Genomic DNA, 18,277 nt, shown 5'->3' with positions numbered 1-18,277 from the left:
AATGCCAAAAGAGAAAATGGCCGAGGCCGGTTTGGCTCAGTGGATAGAGCGTCGGCCTGCGGACTGAAGGGTCCCAGGTTCGATTCCGGTCGGGGGCGTGTGCCTGGGTTGCGGGCACATCCCCAGTGGGAGGTGTGCAGGAGGCAGCTGATCGATGTTTCTCTCTCATCGATGTTTCTGACTCTCTGTCTCTGTCCCTTTCTCTCTGTAAAAAATCAATAAAATATATTTAAAAAAAAGAGAGAGAAAATGGTTCTGTTGTTCTAATAGCAAGACAAGATTAATTCCAACGATCTTATGGGGTGGAGATTATTATATTAATCAATGGCAATTAGGAAAAACCAAAGGCTCCTATTAGGTTAATGCATTAGAATAGAATTTGATAAAAGGGAAGTATTTAAACTTTTTTTGAAAAATGTTCTATTATTTTTTACTAATTAAATTTATTGGGGTGACATTGGTAAAGAGCATCACATTGGCTTCAAGCGTACATTGCTATGATACATGATCTGCATATCGCATTGTGTACCACCACCCATATGTAAACTTTTAAAATACATGATTATGTATAAATTAATTTTCAAAAGCAAAGAAGCCAATTAAAAATGAGTCAAGAATTGAGAACAGGCATTTCACAGAAGCACAAATAGCCACTAGCATACACAAACATGCAAAACCCAGATAGCAAGGGGGAAAATGCAAATTAAAAGAGACTATTTCCAGGCAAAAGTTTTGAATCTAACCACAGCAGGTGTCATTGATAATGATGTGCCAGCTTAGCTCATGTGAAATGGACTTAAGTATAGATGAAGCTCAAAAACCTCAGAGTGTAGTGAAAAAAGAAGAGTATGATTCATTATATAAAATACAACACCAGGATAACTATATTTTTATGGAATCATATATATAACTTTTTTTAAAGTAAGGGGGTGAGTAATATAAAATTCAGCATAATGGTATTTCTTGGTGGGAGAGAAAGAGATACTTAAGGAGAGGCCTTCCTAAAAGGCTTTAAAAATACTGGTATTTTTCTGTATCTTCAGCTCTGAAGTGATACCTGGATATTCTTTTTATTATTCTTTAAAATGTGCAAATATGGGATAATTTATATATGTATACTTCACAATTAATATGTGTTTTAAAAATTCAGTGAGATTTTAAGGAGAGCAAATTGTGTACATCAGTAAGTTCTAAACTGTGAGTCAGGATTTCCTTGTTACTATGGAACCAAACAGAGAATTCTCTTGGCTTCTGAGGCTGATGTAAGAAGGAACCTTCAGCTGTAACCGCTATTTCAAAAGTTCTTTTTCTTCACACCTTCCTCACTGTTCTCAATTACCTGTATAAATATTTCAATACAAAGGTGAGGTTATATAATACTTTGCAAATTAAAAATGTCACCTTTATCTGTCTACTTTGGCCTTCCAAGTAAAGCTCCATTAAACACAACGGGGTTCCTTAATTTAAAAAGGTTGAAAATAACCACTGTACTAGACTTAAACGCAAATACAAATTTGCAACTCCTGTTACTTTATCAAAATCAGCTGACAGGTATTGGTGAGCGCTTCCCAGTGGAACCTTGGAGGACCAGTTTCTCAGAGAGAGGGGGGCGGGTCATCTATCCTTGGAGGAAGAGGACAGCAATCCAGCCTGACCGCATTGCCACATTTTTTCCACTATTAGCTCAGGACACACTAAAAAGCTCTCCACTCTCATCCACTTCCCTCCCCACCCGCACAGCCAGAAGGGCCTTTGCCAGGGGAACCAGAGCCCGTCCCCTCATCAAGCCCCGCCCCCAATAAGCCCCGCCCCCGCAGCAAGCCCCGCCCCCTGCTCCCGGAACGCTCTGCGCGCGCCCGTTCGGAGGCCGGGCAGGTTGGCCTAGCCGTCGGGGGCCGCAGGCACCCTGTCGCGCGCCTCCCAACCTAGACAGCTCGGCCAGCGGAACCTCCGCCGGTGGCCGGATTCCCAGGCCCCGGTGAGTAACCTGGGGGAGTTGAGGCCCCGCACACGCGGGTGCGGCGGGCACGGGGGGGGGGGGGGCCCAGTGCCTGCGCCTGCGCGCTGGTTCGCCAGCCAATCTGCTCGCCGCTCCCTGCACCCCGGGCCGGCGGCGGGAGGTGGGAGCTGCGGGCCTCGGACCCGGGCCACTGCGCTGTGCCCCTCGGACCCCGTTTTTGTGCCTGGGTTGGTTTTATTGCTTCCTCCCCACCCCGTCGGGGTCCTCTCCGATGGCACCTCAATTGCCTCGGCTTTTCCTTCCCGTCGCTAGCACACTGGGAACTGGGGAGTGAGGAACGCGGGTCCACACCTCGCCCCGTATCCCCAGCCGGCGGCCGGCGGGAGCCGGGAGTGGAGGGAGCCGGGCCTGCCCGGTTCGGGTTCGGGCTGCGGCGGGAAGTCGCGGTCGCCCGTCTCGCAGTGTTTTTAGGCGTCGGGAGCGGGGAGCTAGGATGGCGAGGCCCCACAGACATGTTTTTTTCCATTCACCTGTTAACATGTTGGGCACTGTCATCGTAGACTTATATTTGCTAGGTCTCAGGGTGCAACTATGGTGGATTGGTGTCTTTTTTCATTTTCCAAAAGAGGGAATTGAAATTCAGGCAGTTAGGATAGTTTGTTTTGGTTTTATTATTGCAAGACCCTACTGATAGCTGTTAAGGGGAAATGTAGAAGTGATTAAAAAAAAAAAAAAGCAAGGGAGGATACTGTTATATGAACTTAAAAAAAAAAAAAGACAAGAGGGACTGAAGTGGGTTATGTTAACATATTTAGACAATAGTTGGAAATATTAATACAAAGTAAAATTTAGAGATTGGTAATGACATGTCACATTGCAAATCATTTTCATGATGTTACTCTATTCATATTAAGCTATAGGTAAGCCCTTGAGTGCAGTGAATATTGGGATTTTTCAGGCTCCACGCCTAAAACATTAGTCACGAGATGAATAGTAAGTGTATGATCAGAAAATAAGCTGTTTTGAGATTAAATTTGGGCTACCATTTTTGAGGAGGTAACAGTTAATCACTGTTTAATGAAAATATGGTCACACGTCAGCAGTGTTATATTCTGTAAACTTGATGTGGCTGATGTTGTAGGAAGATGGAATGGCTGAGGGCAAAAGCTTGAGTTCTGGAGCCAGACTTGCCCTGCGCCTTGCTAGTTGCTTAACCTCAGGCAGGTGATTGCCGTTTGCTAGCTGATAAAGTTATCAAAGGCGGCTCTGTACAGTAGTTACATCAGCTGTAAAATAGCGTTAACTTCATAGATGGTTGTGAAGATTAAAACAAAAGGATGAGATTACGCTTAACTGAATTTTTGTTAGCCAGAGGGTGCAAGTGTTTCCTTAAAACCGACCTGCCCACCTGGGCAGGAAGCCTTGGTCCTGAAACTGATTTTGAAAGTTCCAGGTTGTCTTACAGTACTAGTGTATCTCTAGTGGCTTCATAGAAAGTAAAATTAGAAGAAAGCAATACTAAAATAAGAAAAGCAGCAGAAGTCGGTATAATGGATCATTAAAAGGTGAAATGTTTTGGCTTTTCTGAGTAACAAGATAACAGTAAATACTTTCTGAAATAATAGTTAAATCATACGGCTTCTGGGTCCCTTGGACCTCACTAAACCTCCAAGTCAAAAACTAGCACTTCAAAGATTAAAAGCACAACACACAAATATAGAAACCATAAAATTTAGAAAGAATCTTTGATGTAATGTGAATTGTCCTTTGCAGATAACAGATTTTCAATAGCCAACACCTGGAGTAGGTTCCTGCTTTGAGAACCTATACATCTATAATTAACTTGCAGGATTTTTGTTTGTTTTTTTCTCTTAAGTGACTTCTGAAACTTTTGTTGAACCCAAATAAGTAGTTCCTAATACCTTTCCTGTGAGATTATTACACCTGTTAGGCATCCCGAGGGTCATTGTGGTTTTGCTATGTTGGACATAATTTTTTTTAAAACATATTTTATTGATTTTTTACAGAGAGGAAGGGAGAGGGATAGAGAGTTAGAAACATCGATGAGAGGGAAACATTGATCAGCTGCCTCCTGCACACTCCCTACTGGGGATGTGCCTGCAACCAAGGTACATGCCCTTAGCCGGAATCGAACCTGGGACCCTTCAGTCCACAGGCTGATGCTCTATCCACTTAGCCAAACTGATTAGGGCTGGACATGATTTTTATTAAAATTGATTTTTAAAGTTTTTGGATCTGTATACCTATGATTCTCCCTGTATAATCAGTTCACTATAGACTATAAACATATTAAGTATATGTATAGTCAGTAGAATCTGTCTATACACATATTGCCCAAATATATACCAGTATCAGAACAAAAAGGCCAGAAATTAAATTGTTTAAGCTAAACATTTAATAGTCACTAACTATGTGAAAGATATATTGGGCTCTACTAGACTGTAGAGGTAAGGATTCAATTTCTGGACTTTAAGGAGCAATGTAGTAGGGAATATAATATAATACATGTAAATAAATAAAATGATGCAGTACTTTTTTTAAATGCCAATTTAAAAAGCAGGTAACGCTGTAACAATAGAATATGTGAGAAAGTGAGTGCTTTTCTCTCTGGAACCATTAGAGGTATCAAGAAGAGGCAACATTTCAGCTAGAAGAATAAGTAGTATTTTAAAAGTTAGCCATATAAACAATAGGCATTTAAAGAGAATAAATCATGTTTTAGTTTTTAATTTTTTGCCAGACACCCAGCTTTAATAGTAGGCATTGTCGTCATAAATGCTTATTCATATTTATTCAGTGTAACATAAGCCAGAAAGATTCTAAGAATTTTATAATGTTAACTTATTTTATCCTCACAAAAATTCTGAGTGAAGTGATAACTCGTACAGATGAAAAAAAAAAAAAAAAAAAAAAAGGCAGGGAAAGGTCAGTTCACTTGTGTAGGTGAAATAGCTAAAAAGGATACAACTGGAATTTGAACCTGGGCATCTGAACTGCAGAGCCCATACTTTTAATCACAATGACCCGCTGCCTTGCTTATGGTTGAGATGACTTACTGTTATTTGAGATATGAAGGTTGGGATAGAACCAGTGGAACATCTATAATGATGTGATAACTTTTTTTAAGTGAATGAAAAAAAAAAAAAGAAGACAGAGGGTCCAGTTTAAGAAATTACATTGACAGGCAAGAGGGGAAAAAAAGCATCAACTTTCATAAATGGATTTTTTTTGTGTGTTTTATGTTCATATGTAGATCTGAGAAGTTTATATAACAAATATTTAAAAAATCAACTATGTTGCCTATATTTCCTTCCTTTTTATTTATTTTTAAATCCAATTGGTACTTACCAATTGATTAAAACATTACCCTTTTATACTTTCTTTCACATACATTATCTTGCATGATTCACAGAACAACTTTGTCAGAAAGTAAAACAGGCAACATACTCTTTTGAAAGAAGAGATTAAGTTACTTACTCAGGGTCACACAACTAAATCAACATGACTGATTCTTCCATTCCAAGATCAATATTCTTTCCATTCTATATCCTGACTCTCATGCATTTCACCACTGAACTAGTCAACGTCTCAGAATTCAATGTCTTGCTGATTTCTAAATTCAGTAGTTTTTTCTCCATCCTCTGTGACTCATCAATATTCATTACCGTTGATTATTTCCTTATAAAATATCTGCCCCAAACTTTTCTTAAAAGGATTGCTTTCATTTTAGAAGACAGAGTAAGAAAACATAACTGTATTTTCTCACCCAGAGGTAATCATTATACCTATTTACCTTATTTTCTCCCTCTGTGTGTATCTTTAATATAATTGAGATATTGTTATATTCATAATTTTTTTCTACTTCATGGAAATTTAAGGACAACAAATCACAGGTAACCACAAATAGTGATATCATTCCTTTATTCTTATTCTATAGGACTGCCACATTCCATAGGTAGGAATTTCACTCCCTGGAGTCCCTCAGTGCAGAGCTTGAAAGAGTACATGAGTTGGACCTTCCCAGAAATAAGCAGGTATTAGGTTAACAGTGTATGTCCTCCAGTTTGCTTTCTTTATTTTTCCTTTTTAATTTTCAAACATGTTTAGACTTAAAGAAAAGTTTCAAAAATAATACAAAGAACTAACAGTTCTCCTTTGCTTTTTTCTGAAGATTCATCAAATGGTAACATTTTACCACATTTGCTTTATCATTATACACATACACACTTACATAGTACATTGTGTACAATTACATATATGTAATTGTATGCATGTGTGCACATATGTGTGCACATATAAATATACTGTGTACGATTACATGTATGTAATTGTATGCATGTGTGCACATATGTGTGCACATATAAATATACATAGATCTGTGTGTGTGTGTGTGTCTAACATGTTTGATGTTTCCTCATGCTTAGATCCAGATTAAATTTTGACAAATACCACAGCAGTGATTCTGTGTCCTTAAGACATTCTCTCAGGAGATTCATCATATCTCCTTCCAAAATTAACTGAAGAACTTAATTTTGATTACTTGTCTAATAACGTGGTGTCTGCTAGGTTCTGTACTGTTAAGTTACTATTTTCCCTTTGTAGTTAATTAGATATCTTTTGGGGAGATATCCTGTTTCTCATCAAACTTTTTCTCCCTCATTTAATATCCATTGATAACTCTTGCCTGATAATAATTGTTATGGTAGTTGCCAAATGGTGATATTCTAATTCCGTTATTCCATCTAAATTTATTTGTTGACTTTCTAATATGAGTCTACTTTATTCCATTTATTTTTACCTTTTAAAAAATAAAGATTCAGTAGTTCTCACTTTATCTTAATGCCTTAGTTTATTCTTATTCCTTATTTTGATGCTGAAATTGTCCCAGATTTAGGCAGTGGTTGTCTCGTCAAGCTGGCTCCTGTGTCCTACAGATATACATCCTACATTTTTTGTGTACTTCCCTACTTTCTAGGCGTACCTTATAAATTTCCATCCACAGTCTTAGAATCAACATTTCTCCACAGAACCTGGTTCTTTTAAGTAGAGAAAGGTACTTAAAAACCAAAATCTTGGCATCAGATGTGTTAATTGCTGCTGATGTTGCTTTGGTTCTAGACACTCTCAGTGGTCAGAGCTAGGAAATAATGTGAATATATTTACATGTACACACACACACACCCCTACACCTATATATTGATGGTAAAAACCCCACATCCATCCTGAAATTGCCAATTACAATCTAACAACACAGTTTTTATTCTAGTCTCCTACTTTTTTATCGTTCACTTTTTTTTTTTTGTCAGTGAAAATTCTGGCCCCTATTTTCCAGCATATATTGCTTATTTGCTTACTTCTAGAATACACATTAAGTACTTCAAGAATTGCTAACCAATACCATTGCAAAAAAACAACTTACTAACTGGAGTTCAACATTTAATATTAGATATGTTTGTTTGTTTTAAGTGTGCTAAATATAAAATGGCTCAAAAAATAAGACTGCAAAAAGGTATAATCAGAGAAGAGTGTTTCATTTCCTAGCCCTTCTATTTCATTTTCATCCCCTCCATATTTTCCACCTTGTTCCTCCTCACCCCTTTTAAATAATCAGCCTAATTAAAGTCTTGTTTAGTCTTTGTGTTTCTTTTGCTCATGAGAAATGTATACTTCCTATTTGCATTTGGCATTTGGGTATACAAAGCCAAATGTATACCCAGAAAAACACTTTATGGGATTTCAGGAATCTCTTCCTCATTTTTTTCCACTGAATATGTCAATCAATACAATTACAAATAAAGCTGTATGTGAATTTATTTACTATTGTTTGTGTATTTTTAAGCTAAATTCTATGAAGTAGGATTGGTGACTCAAAAAGTAAATGGATGTGTAATTTTGTTAGATATTGCCAAATTCCCGAAAAGGTTGCACCAATTTGCCTTCACTGGCAATATATGGGAGTGCTTGTTTTCTCACTCTCTTGGAACAGGATGTATTTTCATGCTTTCTTTTTTCCAATGTGTTACGTAAGAAATGGTATCTTTGTAGTTTTAATTTGCATTTTTCTAATTTTGGGTGATGCAGGTCTTGTTTTCAGGCTGGCCAAGCCCCCCCAGCGACGGAAGCTCCCAGCCTCTCCTTTTTTACTTTTTTTTTTATTCTGGGATTTATTTACCTTCTGTAATTGAAACTTTGTTGCTTTGAGTTGAGCTCAGAGCCGCTCGCGGCAGATGGAAGGGAAGCCTCCTGCTCGCTCCAGTTCCGTGGCCATGGCCGGCTGAAAGCAGGTATCTGGGGTTTATTTATCTTCACTCAGTTTTCCAATTGCCCTTCATAGTTTTCTGATAGTTAGCATGTCCCCCATACATTTTTTGATAGCTCAATTGATGTTTCTTTCTTTTCAGATTTAACTCATTGGAATTAAAAATTATTCAAAGTGTGTATACATTTTGGGACACTCTGTATATATTTTTTAAGATTTTATGTAGTTACTGTCCTTTATGCCTTCTGAATTTTGAGTCCTCTATACTAATAAAAGACAAACATGCAAATTGACTGTACTTTTGCTATGCCTTAAGCCATGCCCACCAGCCAATCAGAGCAACTATATGCAAATTAATCCAACCAAGATGCGGCCAGCAGCCACAGAGCTGGAGCGAGCAGGAGGCTTGGTTGCCCCAATGATGGAGGAAGCCAACTTCCCGTCTGCCGAGGTTGGCTCTGAGCTCCACTCAAAGCAACAAAGTGTCAATTATAGAAGATAAATAAACCCCAGATACCTGCTTTCAGCTGGCCATGGCCATGGAGCTGAAGCGAGCAGGAGGCTTCCCTTCCACCTGCCGCGAGCGGCTCTGAGCTCAACTCAAAGCAACAAAGTTTCAATTACAGAAGGTAAATAAATCCCAGAATAAAAAATAAAAAGTAAAAAAGGAGAGGCTGGGAGCTTCCGTCGCTGGGGGGCTTGGCCAGCCTGAAAACAGCCATCAGCCCCTCACCCAGGCTGGCCAGGCACCCCAGTGGGGACCCCCACCCTGAAGGGGGTGTGACCAGCTGCAAACACCCATCAGCCCCTCACCCAGGCTGGCCAGGCACCCCAGCGGGACCCCCACCCTGATCCTAGACACCCTTCAGAGCAAACCAGCCGGCCCCCACCCGTGCACCTGGCCTCTATCCTGTATAATAAAAGGGTAATATGCAAATTCACCCTAACAGCAGAGAGACTGGGATTCACTGTTCACTATGACACACTGACCACCAGGGGACAGACGCTCAGTGCAGGAGCTGCCCCCTGGTGGTCAGTGCGCTCCCACAGGGGGAGCTCTGCTCAGCCACAAGCCAGGCTGACGGCTGCCAGTACAGCGGTGGTGGTGGGAGCCTCTCCCGCCTCCTCAGCAGCACTAAGGATGTCCGACTGCAGCTTAGGCCTGCTCCCCGCTGACAAGTGGACATTCCCCGAGGACTCATGGGCTGCCAGAGGGCTGTCTTATTGCCAGCTTAGGCCCAATCCCCCAGGGAGCGGGCCTAAGCCAGCAGGTGGTCATCCCCTGAGGGGTCCCAGACTGCAAGAGGGCACAGGCCGCGCTGAGGGAACCCCTTGCCCCAAGTGCACAAATTTTTGTGCACTGGGCCTCTAGTAAGTTATAAAGCCTATCACTATACTCGGGGGTTATAAGCAAATTCAGGTGGGATTATTTATTTAATCATTTGAATGATTCTGAGCCTTATAAGTTGCATTATTCTTTGGGAGATTTGGGTCCAAAAGAGGGGGGGTTTAAAACCCCTGATTCAAAAGTAGCAGCAGAGAAGCAGAGATCATAAGTAGAATGTGGCAGTTGAGAAAATGAACTGTTTGGGGCAGTTTTAGGACTCTTTGGGAAACAAAGTTGGAATTGAGGATCCTTCCAAATCCATGAAAGACGCATGCTTTGATTTTGGAACTTGTGGTTGTTATTGAGTAAGGATGAATCAGAAATAGAACAAATATTCATAGGGATTTAAGCCCAATTTTGAAGATTTCAGTTTGTGATTAGATTAAGATAATTCTCTAGCAGACTACGAAGCAAAAAATAAGATTTCTCAAAGGAAAATAATATATAGAGAGTTGTCTCTAAAAATTTTTATACAGCATTCAATAAAAATAAACCTAGCTTACAAAAAAAAAAGATAGTGAATGTCCAGATATTAAGAGAGAAACAAACAAGTAAGCAAAAAAATATTAAACAGGCAATAGAAATAGAATCATTAAGATCCAAATTCAGGTTATTAGAGTTGCACTTTATATAAATGGGATTAAAATGTTCAAGGAAGTAAGAGAGAAGATAGATTATCTCCCATTTTGGAATACATTATTCACATGTTAGAATTTTATGTCACATGTATTTCTTTAATTTTTTTTAACTTGCCTCCTTTTGTCTTTTCAGTCTGAATAGTTACTTCTAAACTGTCTTTCATTTTCCTCATTCTCTAAATGTATATATTTTAGGAAAGATTGACATTCCAATTTGAGAATAGTGCTGCAATGTGGAGTTTGAAGTCATATTTGAAGGGGCTACAAGCATATTGGTTTCAAGAACCCTTAAAACCTTAAGTTGCTGAAATTTGTTCAGGATAAAACTCCATATTGAAGAGTAAGGTCTGGAAATAATTTTCAAATTGATTAAGGTGGGAACAAAATAGAAGTGAAGGAAATAAAAACTTCCAGATAATTATGGGAATGGAAAAATCCCAACCGATCTCAGAAAAATTTTAGGCCATATGAAGACTTCACATAAGCAGCAGAAAAATGATCTCTGTAGAGCTGTGAGGCTGGAAAAACTATCACAATTCAACATTTATTTCCAAAAATTAAGGGGAAATTATTTCATATGTTCTCACATATGTTCTCAATAGGTTCTGTGACTATAAGCAAAACAATTTATAACAAAACCAATTTTACCCTAATCTCGTCAACATTGTAACAAAAGAGCATTTAACAAAGTGAAGTTATTTGAGGACCTGCTGCCTTTAGCAACAGAAAATGATTGCAGTCAAATCCCATAAAAAGTAATTATAGGCAAAAAGTTATCATACTTGTAAACACTGAAAGCCTGCTGGAGATGTGCTCACAAAACATCTGACAACTGTACCCTAATATTTAAGTTAAAGCAAACAAAATAATAATGTATGAATGAATAAGTAAATTACAAATATGAAAACTCAGAAATGTAATATTAATCAGAAAATAATTAGAATAAAACTTCATAAATGATTTCATAAATGAAGACTAGAAGACAAGCACAACAGATAAATCCTTGTGAGAAATGGTAAAGAGAAACTTAAAAATCAAAATAAAATGAAGAGGTGAAAAAGAAAGTGCATTTGGGAAAATTCAGCAAAAATTCAAAGAAAGTAGTAGAACTTCCTGTAGAAGAAAGGCAAAGCGATGCAACAGAACAAATTTAAATAGAAAATAATTTGATGACAATAAAAAAGTGAATGTCGCCCAGCTGACTTGGCTCAGTAGTGGAGCATCAATCTGTGAACCAGGAGATCACAGTTCCATTCCCCATTAGGGCACATGCCCGGTTGTAGGCTCAATATCCAGTGTGGGGCTTGCAGGAGGCAGCTGATCGATGCTTCTCTCTCATCGATGTTTCTAACTCTCTATCCCTCTCCCTTCCTCTGTGTAAAAAAATCAATAAAATATATTTTTTTAAAAAAGTTGTAAGTTAATTTTATAACCTCTGTGCAATGTGATTTTCTAAGTTATAAAGTAAAAATATTTTTAAAAATCAGGAATCTAATTTGTGATCATTTAAATTTTTTATCTCATTCTCTTCCATAATAAATGTCATTTAAAATGGGTGATTACTTCCTTCTTGTGAAATAATTATTTTTTGTTGAAAAAATTAGTTTCTTGAAAATCTCACAAGTATTTCTTTTTTTAAACTATGAACCTTAACTTTATATTTAGAAAGTTTTAGTCCCTATACATAGAATGTTTTATTTATAATCAGTATTTGTAAAATCTTCCCAAACGATGAAAAATATATATATATTTTTTAAATAATATTTTCAAAATGTTTATCTGGCCGAAACCGGTTTGGCTCAGTGGATAGAGCGTCGGCCTTTGGACTGAAAGGTCCCAGGTTCGATTCCGGTCAAGAGCATGTACCTGGGTTGCGGGCACATCCCCAGGGGGTGTGCAGGAGGCAGCTGATCGATGTTTCTCTCTCATCGATGTTTCTAACTCTCTATCTCTCTCCCTTCCTCTCTGTAAGAAATCAATAAAATATATTTAAAAAAAATGTTTATCTGAAAAAATCTAATTATGGTATTTCCAAATACTGCATTTAGTCTAGCCATATATAGATTCTGTTGTAGACATAAATATTTGATATAATTAATACCCTAATGCACTGTTAAATTTTTTCAATGTAATAAACTTTGTGCATTCGAGTTTTCATTTTTTAATACATTGGAAAATAATAATACCACTTACTAATTACTGTTTTTCAATAAATTACAGCTAAACATTTATCATTTTGGAGTTTAAAGTATGTCATCATGGCAAAGTTTCGAAGAAGGACTTGCATCATTTTGTCACTTTTTATTCTATTTATTTTTTCTGTGATGATGGGTTTAAAAATGTTGAGACCAAATAAAGGTATTTTTGGAGCTCCTTTTGGACTTGATCTTCTTCCAGAAGTTCGTCAACAAATTCCTCGCTTGGGGAAAATTTTTGATTCCGAATTGAGTGACACAATCAACAGTGAAACAAATACCAAGAATTTAAAAAATGTTGAATTTACTGTGAAACCTCCCAAAGCATCTGAACCTTACCTGGAAGAACTGCCACCTCTGAATTATTATTTACATGTATTTTATTACAGTTGGTATGGAAATCCACAATTTGATGGTAAATACATACATTGGAACCATTCAATGCTGAAGCATTGGGACCCTAGAATAAACAAGAATTATCCACAAGGGAAACACAAACCTCCTGATGATATTGGCTCCAGCTTTTACCCTGAGTTGGGAACATACAGCTCTCGGGATCCTTCTGTCATCGAAACTCACATGAAACAAATATACTCAGCTTCAATTGGTAATTATTTTATTTTATTGTGTGTGTATGAGAGTAAAATATATAATTCTTGTATAAAATTAAGTTACTAATCTTCACATTATTAAAGTGTAGACTTACAATCTTCAAATTAAACTATATATGTTCTTAAACATCCAGAAAACCACTTTTTTTTTTTAATCCTAACCCAAGGATATATTTTTTTTAATTGATTTTTAGAGAGAGTAGAAGGGGGTGGGGGGGAGAGAAACATCAATGTGAGACAGACACATCGATTGGTTGACCGGGGCCAGGGATAGAACCTGCAACCCAGGTACATGTCCTTGACCGGGAATCAAACCTACAATCCGTCCGTGCATAGGGTGACACGCTAACCACTGAACCACACCAAGGGCAGAAACGCCTTTTAACACTACTTTATGTTTAATTTTAAAATTTTGTAGGATTTATGTATATATTTTTACTGATTTCTAATTTACTACTCTTTTAGAATTTTATTATTTATTTATGTAAGAGACCATGAATTCTCCACTTTAAGTATACAGCTCAATGATGTTTTTCAAAGATGTACATCTGTTTAAATACCACCCGTCATGAAGTAAAATACTTTTTAGCCCAACAAGTCTTTTCATGATTCCCTTATTCAGCCCCACCATTCCACCCCAGAAATCTATGAATGCCATTTCTGTAACTGTAGAGAAGTTGTGAATGTTCTCTTACTACATAAAAATAGAATTATTCAGCATTTGTGTCTGTGGTCTTTTGCTCAGGCTGCTATTTTGAAATTTACCTATGTTAATGATATCAGTACTTTATTATTGCTGAATAGTATTCCATTGTAATGATTATAGCAATTTAGCAGTTTGTTTCTGCATTCATCTTGATGGACATTTGGGCTGTTTCTAGGTTTAGGCATGTAGCAAATGATTTGTTTTTTTTTCTGTTTTTTAAAACTAGTCTGACAATCTCTTCTCTTTTTCAAACATATTGATTTCAAAGAAGAAGGGAGAGGGAGAGAGAGAACCATCAATGATGAGAGAGAATCATTGATTGGCTGCCTCCTGCATGCCCCCAACTGGAGATTGGGCCTACAACCCAGGCATTTGACTTGACTAGGAATCGAACTGTGACCTCTTGGTTCATAGGTCAATGCTCAACCACTGAGCCACACAAGCTTGGCAATCTATTTTTTAATTTTTCTGTTTATTTCATTTACATTTAGGTATAGTTGAATTTAAAAGTTTCATTTTACTATTTTTTTTTCTATTTATCCCATCTGTTCTGCTCCTTTCCCCCCCTTTCTTCCTTCTCTTATGTTTTTGCTGTTTGATATTTTCCTCTGGTTTATTACATATAATATTGCAACGTTTACAATATGCATCCTTAATTAGATGGGTGAGAAATCACCGGTAATTTTTTTTCTTGTTCCTCCTTTTCTTCAACTTTCTATTCCCTCTAATTTCTGGCACTCCAGTTACACATATTTGAAAGAGACATATTATCCCACTAGTAAATAATATGAGAAAAATATCATTGGGTGCCTAAAAATTCTTCAGGTCATTAATATATGTTTTATAAAAACCTCCCTGTTTTGGTTCCCTTTGTCTTCTTAGTATTCCTAACACTAGGGCCATAAGAAGAAATTAGGTGTTCTCACATTTTTCTAGTTGTACAAAAGGTACAAACTCACTATCAGTCTTCTATGTATGTGGAGACATGCAAGGCTTTTTAATGAACAAACCAGTACAGAATTTTGTGAATCTACATCAACTATGTGTAAGATGGCTTGTTTTTCTTCTGTGGGATTTTTTTTTCCAACCATTTAAAACAAATCTAAGTTTATAGTATATACTTATAGCTCTAATTTCTATGTTCTGTGACATAAATTATGACAAAAAACTAGAGGCCCGGTGTATGAAATTCATGCATGGGTGGGGGGACTCCCTCAGCCCAGCCTGCATCCTCTCCAATCTGGGATCCCTTGGGGATATCTGACTGCCGGTTTAGGCCTGATCCCAGGGATTGGGCCTAAACTGGCAGGCAGACATCCCTCTCAAAATCCTGGACCGCTGGCTCCTAATCGCTCACCTGCCTGCCTGCCTGGTCACCCCTTACTGCCCCCACCTGCCGTCCTGGTCACCCCCAACTGCCCCCCCTGCCAGCCTGGTCGCCCCTAACTGCCTGCCCCTGCTGGTTTGGTTGCCCCCAACTGCCCCCCCGCTGGCCTAGTCGCCCCTCACTGCCCCCCCCCCGCCAACCTAATCGCGCCCAACTCCCCCCCCCCCCCCACCAGCCTGGTCACCGCTGATTAGCCAGTGGGAAGGGTAGGGGTTGTACGCTAATTACCATATTTCTCTTTTATTAGATAGGATAGGATTTGTAAATTCAGATAGCATTAACTAGTGCATGTGTATGTGTCCATCTCTATTTACAATTTACTTTTTGGGGGAGCACCTTTCAAATGACTTTTTCCTACTTTCTACAAAGAATTTGTATTACAGTCAATTATTTTTTATTTCAAAGTTGATGTGTTTGTGGCTAGAAAAGCCATGCTTGATTGATAGAAAAAAAATGGATGTTCATGGTAGTTTTAGTTTTCTTAATGCAAACTGAACTGTATACAATAAGGCTCTTTTTCCCTTCAATCAGATGCATAACTCTTTGTATGTGAGCAATATGTAAATGGCATATTGCATATATTATAGTTTAATTATGATTAAGAAAAAGTTTCAGTTCATATTTAGTTCTAAGCCTATCTAGTGTTTATGAAGACCATTCCCCCTGTAAATTATATATTACTACGTAATATGTATGAACATGAATCATTTCAAAACATTGTCAACAATACAATTTAAAATTTTTAAAATTTATCTTTATTGTTGACAGTATTACAGATGTTCACCTTCCTCCCCCATTAACCCCCTCCACCCTGCTCCCACCCCTCCCCAGGTCTTCCCTGCACTATTATCTATCCATGGGCTATGCTTATATGCATATAAATTCATTGGTTAATCTCTTCCCAAATTATCTTAAATTTTGACAATTTCAGTCAAATTGATGCAAATATTTCTTTGGTAGATTTTCTGCAGGAGAAAATTAAAAAACACCTTGATAGTAAAAAAAAAAAAAAAATGACATAACCCGTTGGTAAATAAAGAATTTATTTCCTTATTAAATATTGAATTATACTAATCATTTTAATTGAGATATAATTGCATTTAACATTTGGTAAATTTAAGGTTTATAGCATATTGATTTGATACATTTATATTGCCATTATCGCATTAGTTAACCTCTCTATCACGTCACATAATTATTATTTATTCTAGTGATAGGAACAATTAAGATCTAGTCTCCTAGCAAGTTTAATGTTTATAATAGTGTTGTTTATACTCACTGTATATTAGATCTCTAGGTTGTCTTATTTATATACTAGTTGCAAGTATGTGCCTTTAACAACATATCTTCCATTCCCCACTCTCCATCTGCTAGTAACCACCATTCCACTCTGTTTTTCTTTGAGCTTTCTTTGTTGTTTTTTTAGATTCCACATATAAGAGATATCTTACATTATTTGTCCTTCTATGTCTGACTAATCCCAGAGCAATTGGGTATGTTGTTTTGTGTTCTCTTACCCATTATTTTTCCTCATTATATTTCATCTTGGTAATTTTTTGTGACTTGCCAGAATTACCTCTTTCCTCACTACTGTTGAGTCTATTTTTGAGTCTGTTGCAGGTATTCTTCATGTCTTAATAGGATTTTCATTTGCAGCATTTCTGTTCGATTCTTGTAATTTTTATCTTTGCTGTTTTCACCTGAATTTACCTATTGGCTATCTTTCCCTTTGGATCCTTTATCATGTAATCATAGTGATTTTATGCTCCCTGTTTAATGACTTCAGCATTTGTTTCTTGTCTGAATTTGGTTTCATTGATTGCTTTCTCTTGTCAGTGAGTTGTTTTCCTTGCTTATTTGTTTGCCTTTTAATTTTTATGTGCTTTGTAATGTTTCATGTCATTCTGTATTGTGATAATAGTGTTTATGTCTGGGAATGGAATTGCCTTTCAGATAAATCTTTAGTTTGAAAGAATGTTCGTGATATTTTAAAGAGTCACTATATGTAAGTTTCCTATAATGTAAGAGAAGCTTTCATAAGCTCTGTGGAGTTAAAAGTATCCAAATTTATTTACTATTTTGCTGTTTTCATATTATTGTTTTTTGTAATTAATTTTGGGGGGACTTACTCTGTGTGATGCATGTTTCATATATACTTTTTTTTTTCTTAATCTTTACCCCAGGATATGTTCTTTTTTTAAAATTGATCTTAGTGAGAGGAAGGAGAGTGTGGGAGGGAGGGAGGGAGGGAGGGAGAGCGGGAGAAAGCGGGAGAGAGAGAGACTGATGATATGAGAGAGACCTCGATTGGCTGCCTCCCAAATGCACCCTGGCCAGGGATTGAACCTGCAACCTGGGTACACTGAATGGGAATCAAATCCACAACCAATTGAGCCATACTGGCCAGGGCTGATTTATATTTTTTAAAACAGACTTTTAGGTTATGAATTTATTCCCATTTTACACATGTGAAAACTTAAGTAAAATTACTTACATAAAAATAAACACCTGTCAAATGACATAACTGGGACTTGATTCTCCAAGTCTGTCAATTTCGTATCTGGTGTTCTTAACTATTACCTTGTTTCAATGCATTATTTAACTTAATGGGGAAAAAAATGGGTGTCAGTTATATTGAAGGTCATCCTTTGATAAGTTCTTTAGAGGGATGACACCATCAATATGATGTGATCTGCATTTAACATACTAATATTCTATGAATGGATTTCAATGAGTATTACTTTTCATTAAGCAATTGGAAAGGTAGAAATACATAATAATAGGTATTACTTATTAATGATACCTGGTTGATGTATTTTACAGGAATCTGGTGACTATGAAGGACTCATTTACCATTGTAAATGGTCCAACTGTCCTCAGGTCACAATCATCATTGGCTTGGTTCCCAGAATACTACTTATGTAGAGCTAGCTCATGAGTGAGTCTTCTGCACTATACAGCAGGTCCTCAAATAATGTTTGTTCTATGTCTTTCGTTATAACATTGACGTGATGCCATAGTGTTGCCAGTGGAAATGGGATACTTCCACTGAGTTGTGAGAAAAGCATTTTGGAGACTTAGGCATAGGAGGATGTGAATAGTGGCAGTATTTA

At 37.4% G+C, this 18,277-nt stretch overlaps 1 protein-coding gene across 2 annotated transcripts in view; it reads left to right on the top strand.

Annotated features, from left to right (window-relative positions):
• Positions 1-1,847: 1,847 nt before the first annotated feature.
• MANEA (mannosidase endo-alpha) overlaps positions 1,848-18,277 on the top strand; it is a 42,737-nt gene continuing 26,307 nt past the window's right edge. Inside the window, exons 1-2 of one of the 2 annotated variants that reach the window (XM_036317371.1) lie at positions 1,848-1,978; positions 12,486-13,067. In XM_036317371.1, coding sequence (XP_036173264.1) covers positions 12,524-13,067 — 544 coding nt within the window. In that variant the 5' untranslated portion in view covers positions 1,848-1,978; positions 12,486-12,523. Of the gene's footprint in view, positions 1,979-5,995; positions 6,016-12,485; positions 13,068-18,277 lie in introns of those variants that run through there. The other variant, XM_036317372.1, reaches the window with a different exon arrangement.

This window comes from Myotis myotis, unplaced genomic scaffold (genome assembly GCF_014108235.1).
Source record: "Myotis myotis isolate mMyoMyo1 unplaced genomic scaffold, mMyoMyo1.p scaffold_m19_p_7, whole genome shotgun sequence".
Lineage (NCBI taxonomy): Eukaryota > Metazoa > Chordata > Mammalia > Chiroptera > Vespertilionidae > Myotis > Myotis myotis.
This window is presented reverse-complemented; position numbering and strand designations above follow the sequence as displayed.